The sequence below is a fragment of the Lycium barbarum genome, chromosome 6, assembly GCF_019175385.1.
Source record: "Lycium barbarum isolate Lr01 chromosome 6, ASM1917538v2, whole genome shotgun sequence".
Classification (NCBI taxonomy): domain Eukaryota; kingdom Viridiplantae; phylum Streptophyta; class Magnoliopsida; order Solanales; family Solanaceae; genus Lycium; species Lycium barbarum.
In genome coordinates this window covers 4906219-4919201 of record NC_083342.1, presented here as the reverse complement: position 1 = coordinate 4919201, position 12983 = coordinate 4906219, and the positions used below count along the sequence as shown (strand labels likewise).

The 12983-nt window shown below is 33.5% G+C and overlaps 1 protein-coding gene and 1 non-coding gene across 3 annotated transcripts; one reads left to right on the top strand and one right to left on the bottom strand.

The window, feature by feature from the left end:
* The first annotated feature begins 425 nt into the window (after nt 1–425).
* LOC132600571 (fatty acyl-CoA reductase 1-like) lies at nt 426–7791 on the top strand. Of its 2 annotated transcripts, XM_060313832.1 has the most exons (10): nt 426–629; nt 1322–1425; nt 3154–3359; nt 3464–3564; nt 4058–4250; nt 4765–4926; nt 5108–5189; nt 5792–6070; nt 6811–6938; nt 7460–7791. In XM_060313832.1, exons 1-10 carry the CDS (start codon nt 551–553, stop codon nt 7605–7607), a joined length of 1482 nt encoding a protein of 493 aa, XP_060169815.1. In that variant the 5' UTR covers nt 426–550; the 3' UTR covers nt 7608–7791. The 2 variants fall into 2 exon arrangements, 1 of the variants encoding a protein (XP_060169815.1); XR_009567261.1 differs by lacking the exon at nt 7460–7791 and having other exon boundaries at nt 5792–6229; nt 6811–6943.
* A 3255-nt stretch (nt 7792–11046) lies between these two features.
* LOC132600984 (small nucleolar RNA R71) lies at nt 11047–11152 on the bottom strand. The gene has a single exon (XR_009567438.1). It is a non-coding gene; the product is annotated as a small nucleolar RNA R71 (small nucleolar RNA).
* Between the last annotated feature and the right edge of the window lie 1831 nt (nt 11153–12983).

Here is a 12983-nt window from a genome sequence, read left to right as displayed (position 1 = left end):
AAATATCCATTGAATAACCTGATATTGTATAAATTATTTAGAGTGATAGTGTACAAATAGCTTAAATCTTCTAAGATTTATAACTAATAAGACAAATTAAAAAATAACAAAAAGAATGAAGGACTGTTAGGTTGTCGTAATATGTGATGGAACTTTTAGGACAAGATCTTTGGTGAATTATATTACAAATCAATTATTGCTCTATTTCTTGTAATTAGGGTCATACATGCTACTTTTTGATTGTGAGGGTTAAGCATTTGCTTCCATTCTTGGCTTTTTATTACCCTTGACTTAAGGAAATGAGGTGACCTAATTAACTTTTAGGTAAGTGGGAAACCTACAGTATTAATTATTGAAAATTTGAAGCCGCCTCTTTCAAATCATTTAATTTGTGCTCTTCAAGTTTTTTTCTGCCTCTATATATATTGAGAGATGAGTGCATGAGTTTCATATCAAAATACTATCATTTTAAAAAATATCACTATTTTGTATAGTGCATGAGATCAAGTGTTTACAATAAAATTTAGCTGCCCAAATTTTTGATTACACCATGGAAGCGTCTAATATTGAACCTTTTCTAGATGGCAAGACTATTTTCATTACTGGTGCTACTGGTTTCCTTGCAAAAAGTACACACATTCTCTCCCTCTCTTACCTATTATTTGTTATTATAGCGTTTTAAACTTTTGTAATTAGCAAACTTCCCAGTGTCCGAGTGTCAAGTCCCCAGGTTTTGTGTCCATCGAAAGTGTTATTTTCCCCCTTTAGTCTTCTCTTAGGTGCTGCCGAAATCAAATTATTTTGAGAATTTATTTCTTATCAAAAGTGCTTACTGAAAAAATGTTCAGAGAGAATCGTAGATTGTGTTTGGCTAAATCTTTGGAAAAGTATTTTTATAAGAATCCTTATTTAACTAATTTTTTAAGAAAGTACTTTCAAATGTCAAATTTGGAAAATGAAGTTATAAATAGGAAATTTAATTTGGTTTGATATGGGTATTCATGATCAAAAACACTTAATTTTAGAAAAAACGACTTTTTTCAGCTTTTGCTTAAAAATTGAGAACAACTTCTGCTACTACATTTTTTTTTAAAATAAGCACTTTTAGACTTTCATAAACTTGATCAAAAAGGCTAGAAATCAATGATGTAAGGAACTATAGTTTTTATTTTGCTATCAAGAGACTTTATCATAGTATAAATACTATCAGTTCACTTAAGCTTGAAGCAATTACTTATATGTATTTTTTATAATTTGTTCTTGTAATATGTAGTTCTACAACTTATATGTTTTTTTTTTCATTTGTTTTTGTAATATGTAGTTCTGGTAGAGAAGATACTTCAGATTCAACCAAATGTGAAAAAATTATTCCTACTGGTAAGAGCTGCAGACACAAAATCAGCCAAAAAACGATTTACTAATGAGGTAAAGCATATTGTATTTTTTATTTTGTTTTTCATTATTTGATTTCATCATCTATTTTTTTTATTTCTTAATTATTTGGTGTCCATTACTCACTTTTGAGCTTGAATAATCCGAATCCGCGTTAGAAAATTTTATTTTGTGGTTAAAACACTTTCTACCAAAGACGACGTTGTTCCACGAACTGGAGTTCATTTGATTTGAACAATACTATTAATAATATTTTATATTAAGACCTCTGCCTTTATTAATGTTCCAAGAATATCTTCTTGTGCTGAAATGGAAGTCTTTTTTCCCATGCTTATGCAGTACTTTTTCATTAATTTGTCTTGTTTTGTTTTTTTTTTTGTTTTTTTTTTATGTATTGTGCATCATATATTGAGATACAGGGTCATTTCTTGCACGAAAATTGTCCTTATTCACTAGAACTATCTCTAAAGTTTCTAATAAAAATAGTTCCTAATTTATTTGCCCTAACTGCTTCCTGAACAAACATAAGAGGAACTTCTAGGTGCAAAAAGTTCCATCACTATTTTGTTGTTATAAAGGGACTTTGTGTATGAGATTTATTCAAAATTCTTCTTAATTATATTAGATTTTTTTTTTCTATATAGAAAATATCATTATTGTGGAGGAAAGGTTAGACCCTGGACCCCTACCTATCAATTAACGTCAGAAAGTTAACATGGAGATGGGAACATCATGTCTTAACTATATTAGATGAGGCGTTATGGAAAGAAAAAAAGCGTGGAACCTCATAGAATTACTACTAGTTAGACCAAAAACACGAGTTCTGTTTCAAAGAAAAAGTGTATACATAGCGACGGGAACATAATGTCTAACTATATTAGAGTTGAGAGGGTAAATAATGGACCAAAGAAGTTACGTAACCTAAGTCATTGTAAAATATACCCTCTTACCATATACATATGTGTTTTTTGCCCTAAAATATATGGGAGGTGTGTTTCTCTTTTGCCACATCTTGTATTTAATGGATGTTAGATATTTTCTTTTCTTGTTATAGCAGAACAACCTAGGCAATTTATGGCTTTTGGGCTGGACGTATTGTATCTTTTAAATGGGCTTTACAGAAACATTACTAATTTTGTTTCTATATATGATCATAGGAAGTTTATAGCTATATCACCTCATTTTCTCACACATAAGTGGTAGTAATATTTGAAGGATGAACTTAAATAGCCGTCCATTCAATTGATTAAAAATAAAATAGATGGTGAATATATGATATGCATAATTCATGTACAATGTATCTATAGCAGTGTATAATTTGTGTATAATCTATGTATACATGCTTAGAAATATAAATATTGAACCTGATCCAATACTTGTGTAGAGATCTCTAAGTATTTACTATCAAGAGTTTAACTCCTCTATATTGGTAGTATTTTTTTTATTACTTTTTTACATTATCAGATATATTATCTAAGAAATAACAATATGTAAAGTGGAGCTAGTAATTACCTGAAAAATAAAACGAACAATATTGATAATGTCTGGGAGTACAAGTGTGTGTGTGTTGGGGGGGAGGGCGCTACGTGGTGCAAGGGGGTTCATTCCGACCCCCTTGGCTAGAAAATTATGTATATAAAATATGTATATATCGTAAACGTTGAATTTCCTTGTCTTCTCCATGTGTTAATTTATTTATATTTTGTATCTTGATCATAATGAAAATTCTGGCTCCGACGTTAATATTTGCAAATTTCACAGGTTATGCAGACTCAATTGTTTAGTGTTCTAAGAGAAAAGATAGGTGCAAATAACCTGAACTCTCTCATAGAAGAAAAGATATTTCCTGTTGCTGGTGACATATCATTTGAGGATTTTGGAATTGAAAACTCAGAGATGAAAGATGAAATGTTCAGAGAAATAGACATAATCATAAACTCTGCTGCAACTACTAGATTCGATGAGAGGTATGCATAATACATCTTATTTAATAGACATAATTTAATTTGATTCAATTTACTTCGTTTCCATATTGTTAATTTCACTAATATCCTTTTTGTTCTTCTTGTAGATATGATATTGCCATGAATATCAATGTCCTAGGTGCCCTTAACGTCCTCAAGTTTGCTAAAAGATGTGAAAATGTGAACATTATTACTCATGTATCCACTGGTCAGTTTTTAAAGATCTTCATAAGGGTCCCTAATTATGTTATTTATTATTGAAACAAAAATATGTGATTCTCTTTTGATGTACTCTCTCCGACCCATTTTATGTGGCAATGCTTTGCCTTCTAGTTTATTCAAAAAATAATATCATGAGCTGCGGAGCTTGGGGCCCGAAATATTCGAACCCCCTTAGCCGGAAACACATTGTATACGCAGATGTTGAATCCTCTTGATAGAAATTTTGTCTCCGCCACTGAATGTAATTCTTCCTTAATTAGAAATATTTAATTTTAAACTTCTCAATTTGTCTTTAACGTGATGATTTACGGCCACACAACTGCTATCACTTGTTTTGACCACATGTTTTAAAAGTTTTTATTTCTTTCTTAAACTTCGTGTTCAATCAAACACGACTGGATAAATTGAGACAAACAAAGTATAAATTATTATTGTCAAGATTTCTTGAAGAACTTGTCTTATAATAATCTTTGCCGTAGCATATGTTTCTGGAGAAGGGGAAGGAGTAATACCAGAGAAATCATTCAGTTTGGGTGAGACACTCAACAAAGACACAAAATTAGACATTGATGTGGAGAGGAAAGTGGTAGAGGACAAACTCAAGGAAATTGAAGCTCAAAACTTGACAACAAAGGAAGTAACAATGGCCATGAGAGATCTAGGCATTCAAAGGTTAGCAAAGTCTCAACTCCTAGAATTTTTTAAATAATATATATAGAAGTTTTTATGATTTAAGTTATATATATTGATATTGAAAGAAAAATGCATTATTATTGTAGTCTAATTAACATTGGAGCAATGATAAAAGTTGTCTTTCTCGGTTTGAGCAGTGGAATCAACCATTGATATTTGTGTCAGGGTAGGCTACCTATAAATTACATCCTCTTTGGGGTACGACTCTTCTCCAGATCCTACGTGTGAATGCGGGATGATTCGTGCACTGAACTAGATTTCTAATTGTATTTTAGCCTATTTCAGCATGTTAATTACATATCTTATTTTCTAATTTTTTAATTTCAATTATTATGGACGGTTACATATATAATTATCTTTTAGGTGAATCTAATAATATAAATATTCGTTTACAATGTCAGCATAAAAAACGTTAAACTCATCTTTTTATTGATGCAACAAAGTCATACCAATTGTTTTTATTACATTAACATGGCTTGTGTTGATCTTTTAGGGCAACTATGCATGGATGGCCAAACACATATTCCTTCACAAAAGCAATGGGAGAGATGCTTTTAGGTCACTATAAGGAGGATTTACAACTTGCTATAATACGTCCAACAATTATCACTAGCACTTATAAAGAGCCATTTCCAGGATGGATTGAAGGAGTGAAGTAAGAGAATCACAAAAAATTATAAATTCCAAAATACATATTTGTGAAATACATCCTTTTTTGTTACGACCATCACTAATTGGACAACTAGTGTTACTCAAATTCTTGAGATCATGATAATTGAAATAAAGCACAGCATTTAGAGATGTGACTCATGTCCATCATATATTTTCAATTACAGAACAATGGATTCTTTTATTTTGGCATATGGTAAAGGAGTGTTGAAGTTCAGCTTCGGTGACCCAAATTCTTATATTGACGCAGTATGTGCTCTCTATATACTAAGTTCAATTTATGGTACTATCAGTTTCATTTTATATGATTTTTTTTTATTGATCTGTTTTAAGATAAAACTAATATTCTTACATTTGAAAATAGTTAACTTGACACTTCTTCTTTTATTCTTAATGAGAGTTTTTTATAGCCGCACTAAGATCATGACATGTTTAAGGCACATGTTTAAAAAAATTTATAGCCACACAAATGTATTGGCATTTTAAGATCATAACTTACAAAAATCATTATTTTTTCTTAAACAAATCTGTGCCTATTCAAATTATATTATATAAATTAGAACGAAGCGAGTACATATCTCCCAAGAAAAAGAACGGAATATCTTAAGTTATATGCACTGTTAGTGTAAAGAATGTTTACACTACCGGGTCATTTTTACGTATTGTAAGAGGTAACATGTCATATTGTAAGATTATAAATGCCAAAATTTTTAAAAGGCTTGCTTATAAATATCCTTTGGGTGACTTGATAGTGTAAAAAATATATTTATCGTGTGTTGATATATATAACTTAAATTCTTTGCTAAATTATAAGGAAAATATTTTTACCCTTTTCACCTCTTTAATTACAGATTCCAGGTGATATGGTGGTAAATGCGATCCTTGCAGCAATTATAGCACATATTGGAAATCAATATAATTCCTCTCAAGGATTTATATATCACATCAGTTCTTCTAGAAGAAATCCCCTAAAATCTTCAGATATTCGATTGTTCTTGTTTAATTACTTCACCAAAAATCCATGGATCAACAGAGATGGGAAAATCATCAAAGTGGATATGCCTACACTATTTAGCAGCATGGATAGCTTTCGAAAATACATTTCAACCTATTATTGGCCACTGTTAAAGGTTTCTTTTTTAATATAGTACTAATGTTTTTTCATCTTGATACAATTTTCTCTGGCTGATTTTTTAGGTACATAAAAGCAACCATCTAAAGAGTTGAATAGCCCATCTTGAAATGAAATTCGTTTGAACCATCTCTTTTGCAAATCCCATATTGGAATGGTTGGACACTTTTCTTAGCTATTTTTGAAAAACAGTTTGGAGTTTCGCATGTGAAATTTGAAATTTCATGACAGTGGCTAACTTTTAATTATAGGAGCTGAAAAGTGGCTATTTATGAATTTCACCGTGAATTAAGGAATTCAAATGTTGTGTCTTTTGGATTAAAGCCCAAAGGAACAAATTCATAAGGCCCTAAAGGTTGGCTCCTATTGAATAGTACTTTAACCCTTAAGCCCGGGTCATGACAAGCAAATCATGTTAAAATAGCGTTTGGTGACCACTTTTCCCGTGCTATCTTTAAGAAAATAGCTATATCGTGTAGTTTCACTTTTGGAATTAACTCCAGGTCTGTGATTATTGTTCAATATAATTACAAGAGTTGAAAAGTGGCTATTTGTGATTTTATCACAAAAATGAGTTCATCGCTAATGCGAGTTAACAGTTAGTAATTAATTAATCAAAGCGTTAAGTAAATTATGATTGCCTTTGGTTAAAAGCGTTTATTGTGTACCAAAAACTTTTTATTGTTGATCATGATAAATTCGGTGAAACTGACTTCTAGTTGATTTCTTATGTCTTAGATACTTGAGTTGGCAAATCTGTTATCATGTCGTAGTTTTGACAAAACATACAAGGATACGAAAAGGAAGATTGATATGGCCATACGTCTAGCTGAACTCTACAAACCTTATTTGCTTTTCCATGGAAGGTATGTGAATCTTGAATTTTTTATCTCGTTCCCCATTACTTCATCTTGTATATGTCATGCACTTTTTTCTTTTAGTCCGTTTTAAAAATAATGATATAATTATAAATTTGAAAACAATTAACTTTACACTTTTCATTTTATTCAATGAGAAGTTTTTTAACCACACAAATGTTATGACATGTGTAAAAGCACAAGTTTCAAAATTTATAGTGACAAAAACGCTATAACATGTTGTAGACTAGGGGTAGCTCCCGCGTAAATATGACCTACCCAAGTTTGAGTAATTAATGATCGGCCCATTTATTAGCTTAGCCGTTTTGACCCACTCAATTCAGTCCGTATTTAAGATCACAAGTTTCTAAATCATAATTTTATTAAAACTCCAAATCGATTTAAACTAGGTAACATAAATTGAAAGGAGCAAGGAGCACTTATAGTTGCTTAATTAGCATCAGTAAAATCAACTCTCAGACTAATAAAGTACACTTTTAAAACTTATATTCTTTTTCTTTTTTTGTTAGCTTTGATGATGCTAACACAGAGGGGTTGAGAATGGCAATGAAAGAATGCAACATGGATGATGTGCTCAACTTTGATCCAAGTTGCATCAAATGGGAGGATTACTTCATGGAGACTCACCTCCTTGGAGCTGTGAAGCACATATTCTAGGGATTATTTTTGAAAATTAATTATTCATATATTAGGTTCTTCTTTCAGCATATGGTGAGATAATCATTCTGAATTTGCAATAAAAATGTTAAAAAATAAAATAAAAATGGAGTGTACAATTATTTTCATTCTTGTAAACGTAATTTGTCCAGGACGACTATATAAAATGTTGTGTCTGTGAAGTTAATTATTTCAAACGTTCTTTTAATTATATATTACCTAACATGTGATTGCTAATTCGATTAAGAATATTCCGTACCTTAAAATAAATAGAGAATCAAGTAAGCAAACATATACTAATTTGGTATCGGAGAATTGGTCGATTATATTTGAGAGAAAAGAGTTATATTAGAAAAGAAACTAAAGTTATCTTGGCCGATATGATTCTGAATTATTGAATTATATGCAACTTGTGAATCTTGTTTCAACAAAAATATGACCTACCCAAGTTTGAGTAATTAATGTGAGAAAGGGCATATGAATTAATTATTAGCATTGATTCATATAGATGTTTGTCTGATCCATAAAAATTCATGTTGATTGAGGATATTCTTATTTTGTCACTCGCACTATGGTTATGTGAAAATTAAATTAGTTTTTTTTTATTATTATTATTACACAGGGTGTGGGAAAGGGTAAATGGAGGAGGTGATTACAACGTGGGGATTCAAACCCTCACCAACAAGGTGAAGCTTAGGTAGCCAACCAACTGAGCTATTAAATCCCTACAAAATTAAGTTAGTTAGAGCATGAGTATAATTAAAAAATCTAATAAAGATGAAGAGTATCTTTAGTACCATTTTCTTAAGTATCTAAAGGTAAAATGAGATTCTCTCCAAATGAAAACTTTCTAATTGGAGAACCACAAACAATGGAGTCGCGAAAAGAAGGAATTAAGTAAAGAAAAAATAAAGTCCAAGAATCTAATAAAGAACATAGATGAAGTCCTCTTATACACTTGGAAAATGTAAATAAAGCAAATAAAAAAAAATTAACCCGCACAATCAAACTTATTTCTATTATATATAAGTGTCTAAGAGGGACTAACACAGCAATGAATCCTTGTACCAAAAGCTATATAAATTATACACTTTAATCAACTATTTTTTTATCTCACGTGGACATATGTCATAGTACTGAATATTTATTTTCTATTATATATAAGTATCCAAGAGGGACTAACACAGCAATGAATGCTTGTACTAAAAGCTATATAAATAATACACTTTAACCAACTACTTTTTTATCTCACGTGGACATATGTCATAGTATTGAATATTATATATAAGTGTCCAAGAGGGACTAACACAACAATGAATGTTTGTACTAAAAGCTATATAAATTGTACACTTTAACCAACTACTTTTTTATCCCACGTGGTCATAGTACTGAATATTTATCTCTTCTTATGTATACACGTATGCACTTCAATTTTAATTCTCCGACACATTTATTTCCGCTGTGCACTGATGTGGCGTGATTTTACGCCACAATCGATGCTTTTTTACTATAAGTTTTACTTGTTTTTAAGCAAGCCTATGTGATGTTACGTGATTTTTAGTGTTTTGTAGGTAAAGGAACAAATTCGGCACAATCACAGTTGAAGTGCAGAACCAGGTCGTAAATTGAAGTTTACGGTCCGTATTCTACAATACGGGCCGTATTCCATGGTCGTGTTAAAGGATCCTAGAAACAGAAAGTCAAGCTGAGAAGATGGTGATTTACGAGCTGAGTTTACGGACCGTATTTCAGTTTACGGTCCGTATTCCATCACGTATTTAGTCATTCAAGCATCTGGCAGAAAGTCTGAGATTGGCAAAGTGAAAGACGATCAAGCAGTTTACGGACCGTAAACCACTTTACGGTCCGTATTTTGGAAGGTTAAGTTGCACACAACTGAGAGAACGACGTGGGCGTAAACCATTTTTACGGTCCGTAAAGTGATTTACGGACCGTATTTCGCCATGACGGGACCAAAGTGCAAATCTGTAACTTGTGTATTTCCAAAACCTATAAATAGTCATTGTAGGGTTTTTAATAGACATCATTCATTATATTTTTGTCTCTTAACTTAGAACATTAAATTCTCTCTAGTTTTTGAAGATTCAAACATCAATTCAAGTATTGTCAATCCTTTTTCATTCCAAAGTAAGCAATCATGAATCCTTCAATTTCTTTTCTTGTTCTTTGTCATGAGTAACTAAATTCCCTTACTAGGGTTGTGAACCCAATGATGTGTGTTGTGATTGGGTTTGTGATTGATATACAATTAATGAATTATTAGGGTTTAGTTATTCTTCATTCTTCATTCATAATTAATGGTTGCAAACATTGATTAAAGCCATAAACCCTAATTTATTTGGGAAAATAACTAGGGTTGGTAAGAATAATTAACAAGAACTCAAAGCTTTAAACTTTGTTTAATAAATTCACTTAGGAATAAGAAGAATCTACTTGGCGTGATTAATCGTTCTTCATGGTTACTTTCTTATATTTGGAAAAATCATAGAAAGACATAATCTTTATTTATTGGGAAATAGTAAAGATTCACATAGAGATTAAGTGCATTCATATAATAATCCATTAAAAGTATATCAAGATCAATACCCATGATCCTACACCCTATCTAAAGGGGACACAACCTTAGTTTCTTTTACCATAAATTTCCACCAAAGCAATAGTTTAGAAATTAGTTATAGAACAACCAATTTTTACCAAAATCATCGGATTAAGACATTAGACCTAGAACTTAGCATCTACGACTTTAGTAACCTTTTCACACCATATTCTCTGTGGGATTCGACCCCAACCTTGTTGGGTTACTATATTTGACAACGTCCGCGTTATACCATTAATAGGTGTAATTTGAGCGTATCAAATTTTGGCGTTGTTGCCGAGGAATACGGTTTTGAAATTACTAAATAGTGTTTGCTTTGATTAAAGTCTTTTGCTTATTCCATCACACCTTGTTTGCTACTCTGTGTAAACCAGGTGAACATGAATCAAAATCAGCAAAATCAGCGTGCGGGTAATCAGGTGAATCGGTTGAACAATCAAGCGGATGAATCTGATGATGAGAATATTTTTGCTGAACTGGTTCAAGAGGAGGACTATGCATCAGCCATTGTTCAACCTCGAGTTGGAGCTGCTACTGTGAAAATTGACTCATCTCTTTACCAGCTGCTGAAACTTGAGGGGTACTTTTGGAACTCTACCGAGAATGACCCTCAACGTCATTTGCAGAATTTTGTGGATGTGTGTGCTAATCACATCCAGAACAATGTTCCACAAGATGCTATTCAGTTGAGGTTATTCAAGTATTCCTTAGCTGGAGAGGCAAGAACATGGTTCAAGAAGCTGCCCCAAAATTCGATTACTTCATGGGCGGAGATGGTAAATGTTTTTCTTACAAAGTGGTACCCCCCTAGCAAAAAGGCTAAGATTCACGACAAGATATATGAATTCAAGCAGCGACCGGGGGAACAACTATATGAAGCCTGGGAGAGGTTCAAAGAGTATTTACAGAAGAGCCCAAAGCATGGTTTTTCGGAAAATATTTTGATGGAGAAGTTCTACCGAGGGTTAGATCCAGTGACGCAGTCAGTAGCTAACAATGCAACTGATGGGTGTTTTATGAACAAGACCTTTCGACGAGTGACCACCATACTTAACAAGCTGACAACTCATAATCAGGCTTGGCACTCAAACAATGCTGATGTGGTACCATATGGTAGTGCTATGCTCCAGAATATCGTGAAGGAGAATCAGGATACCCAGCAAACATTGGCAGAACTTGCAACGAATATTTCCCTGCTGACAAAGAAGTTTGATGAATCTTAAATCAAGAAGGTAAATGTTTGTGAAGATGATGCAGTTTTGCCTAAAGGGATGTACCATGCTCAAGATGGTCCGTTCCTTGATGGCCCACCTATGCAGGTTGAAGATGCTAATTATGTTAATAACTCTCAAGGGGGTTATCAAAGACAGAATTACCAAGGTGGCTATCAAAATCAGAATCAATGGAGACCTCAGCAAGGTCAAGGTGCTTACAACAACTCTGGGAACTACAACAATAATTATGGTGGTGCGAACCAAGGGAGCTACAACAACAACAGCAATTTTGGGAACAAGAGTTCCAATCCTTATATACCACCGAAGGGGCAGTCATCAGAGCAGGGTAGTTCGAAAGTTGAAGCAATGCTTGAGAAGATTCTGGCAAATCAATCGAAGTCTGAAAGGACTTTATCTGGGCTGACAGAAACAGTGGGTTCTCACACAGCGGCTATTCAGAATCTTGAGTCGCAGATGAGGGATATTTCTAGAGAGAAGCACCCTCTTAAAAAGGGAGGACTTCCAAGTGACACCATCCCAAATCCGAAGAATGGGGGAGGCGGTTTGAACAATGTGTTTGCCATTACTACTAGAAGTGGTAAAACAATACAGGGAGCTGCTGAGAAGGTGATTGATCTTGAGCCGATAGATGAGGAGAATGAGGTGCAGTCTGAAGCACCCATTATTGCTGATGAGATTCCTACTGACATGAAGGTAGCTGAGATTCCAGAGAAGGTGAGGGAAGCTGATGACACAAGCAAGCAGGCTGTAAAAGGGGCTCTCTGCCCTTTGACACAGCTTTTCAAATCTAAACCTCTTTTTCCTCAGAGGTTGGTAAAGAAGAAGGAAGATGCTAAATTTGAGAAGTTCCATGATCAGCTGAAGCAGTTATCTCTGAATTTTCCCTTCTTGGAAGCTGTCAAGGAGATGCCAGGTTTTGCGAAATATCTGAAGGATTTGCTGACCAAGAAGAAAATGGTGCAACATGACACCGTGAGTTCCATCATTTCAACTACAACTGTGCAGAAAAAGGGAGATCCTGGGGCATTCACCATTCCTTGTTCTATTGGGCACCATGATTTTGCTCGCGTTTTGTGTGATAATGGGGCGAGTATAAATTTGATGCCCCTAGCTATATATAAACAATCAGGTTTGGGAATGCCAAGGCCGACTACAATGAGATTGCAGATGGCTGATAGGTCTATCAAAAGACCTGTTGGGGTGGTTGATGATGTAATTGTGCGGGTTGGTGATTTTATGTTGCCCGCTGATTTTGTTATTCTTGACTGTGCTGTTGATCGGGACATTCCTATCATTCTGGGGAGACCTTTCCTTGCTACAGGGAGGGCTCTGATGGATTCTGAGAAAAATGAAATAAAGTTCCGAGTCAACAATGAAGAAGTGACCTTTCAGGCTAGCAAAGGGATGAAGTTACCAAGTGCTTACGAGAGTATTTCGATAATTGATTCATTCGATGTTGTTGATGAAGCAGTGGAGTTCAAGATGGAAGAAGAGAGTTTGGGTGAGGCTTTGGCTGGTATTTTG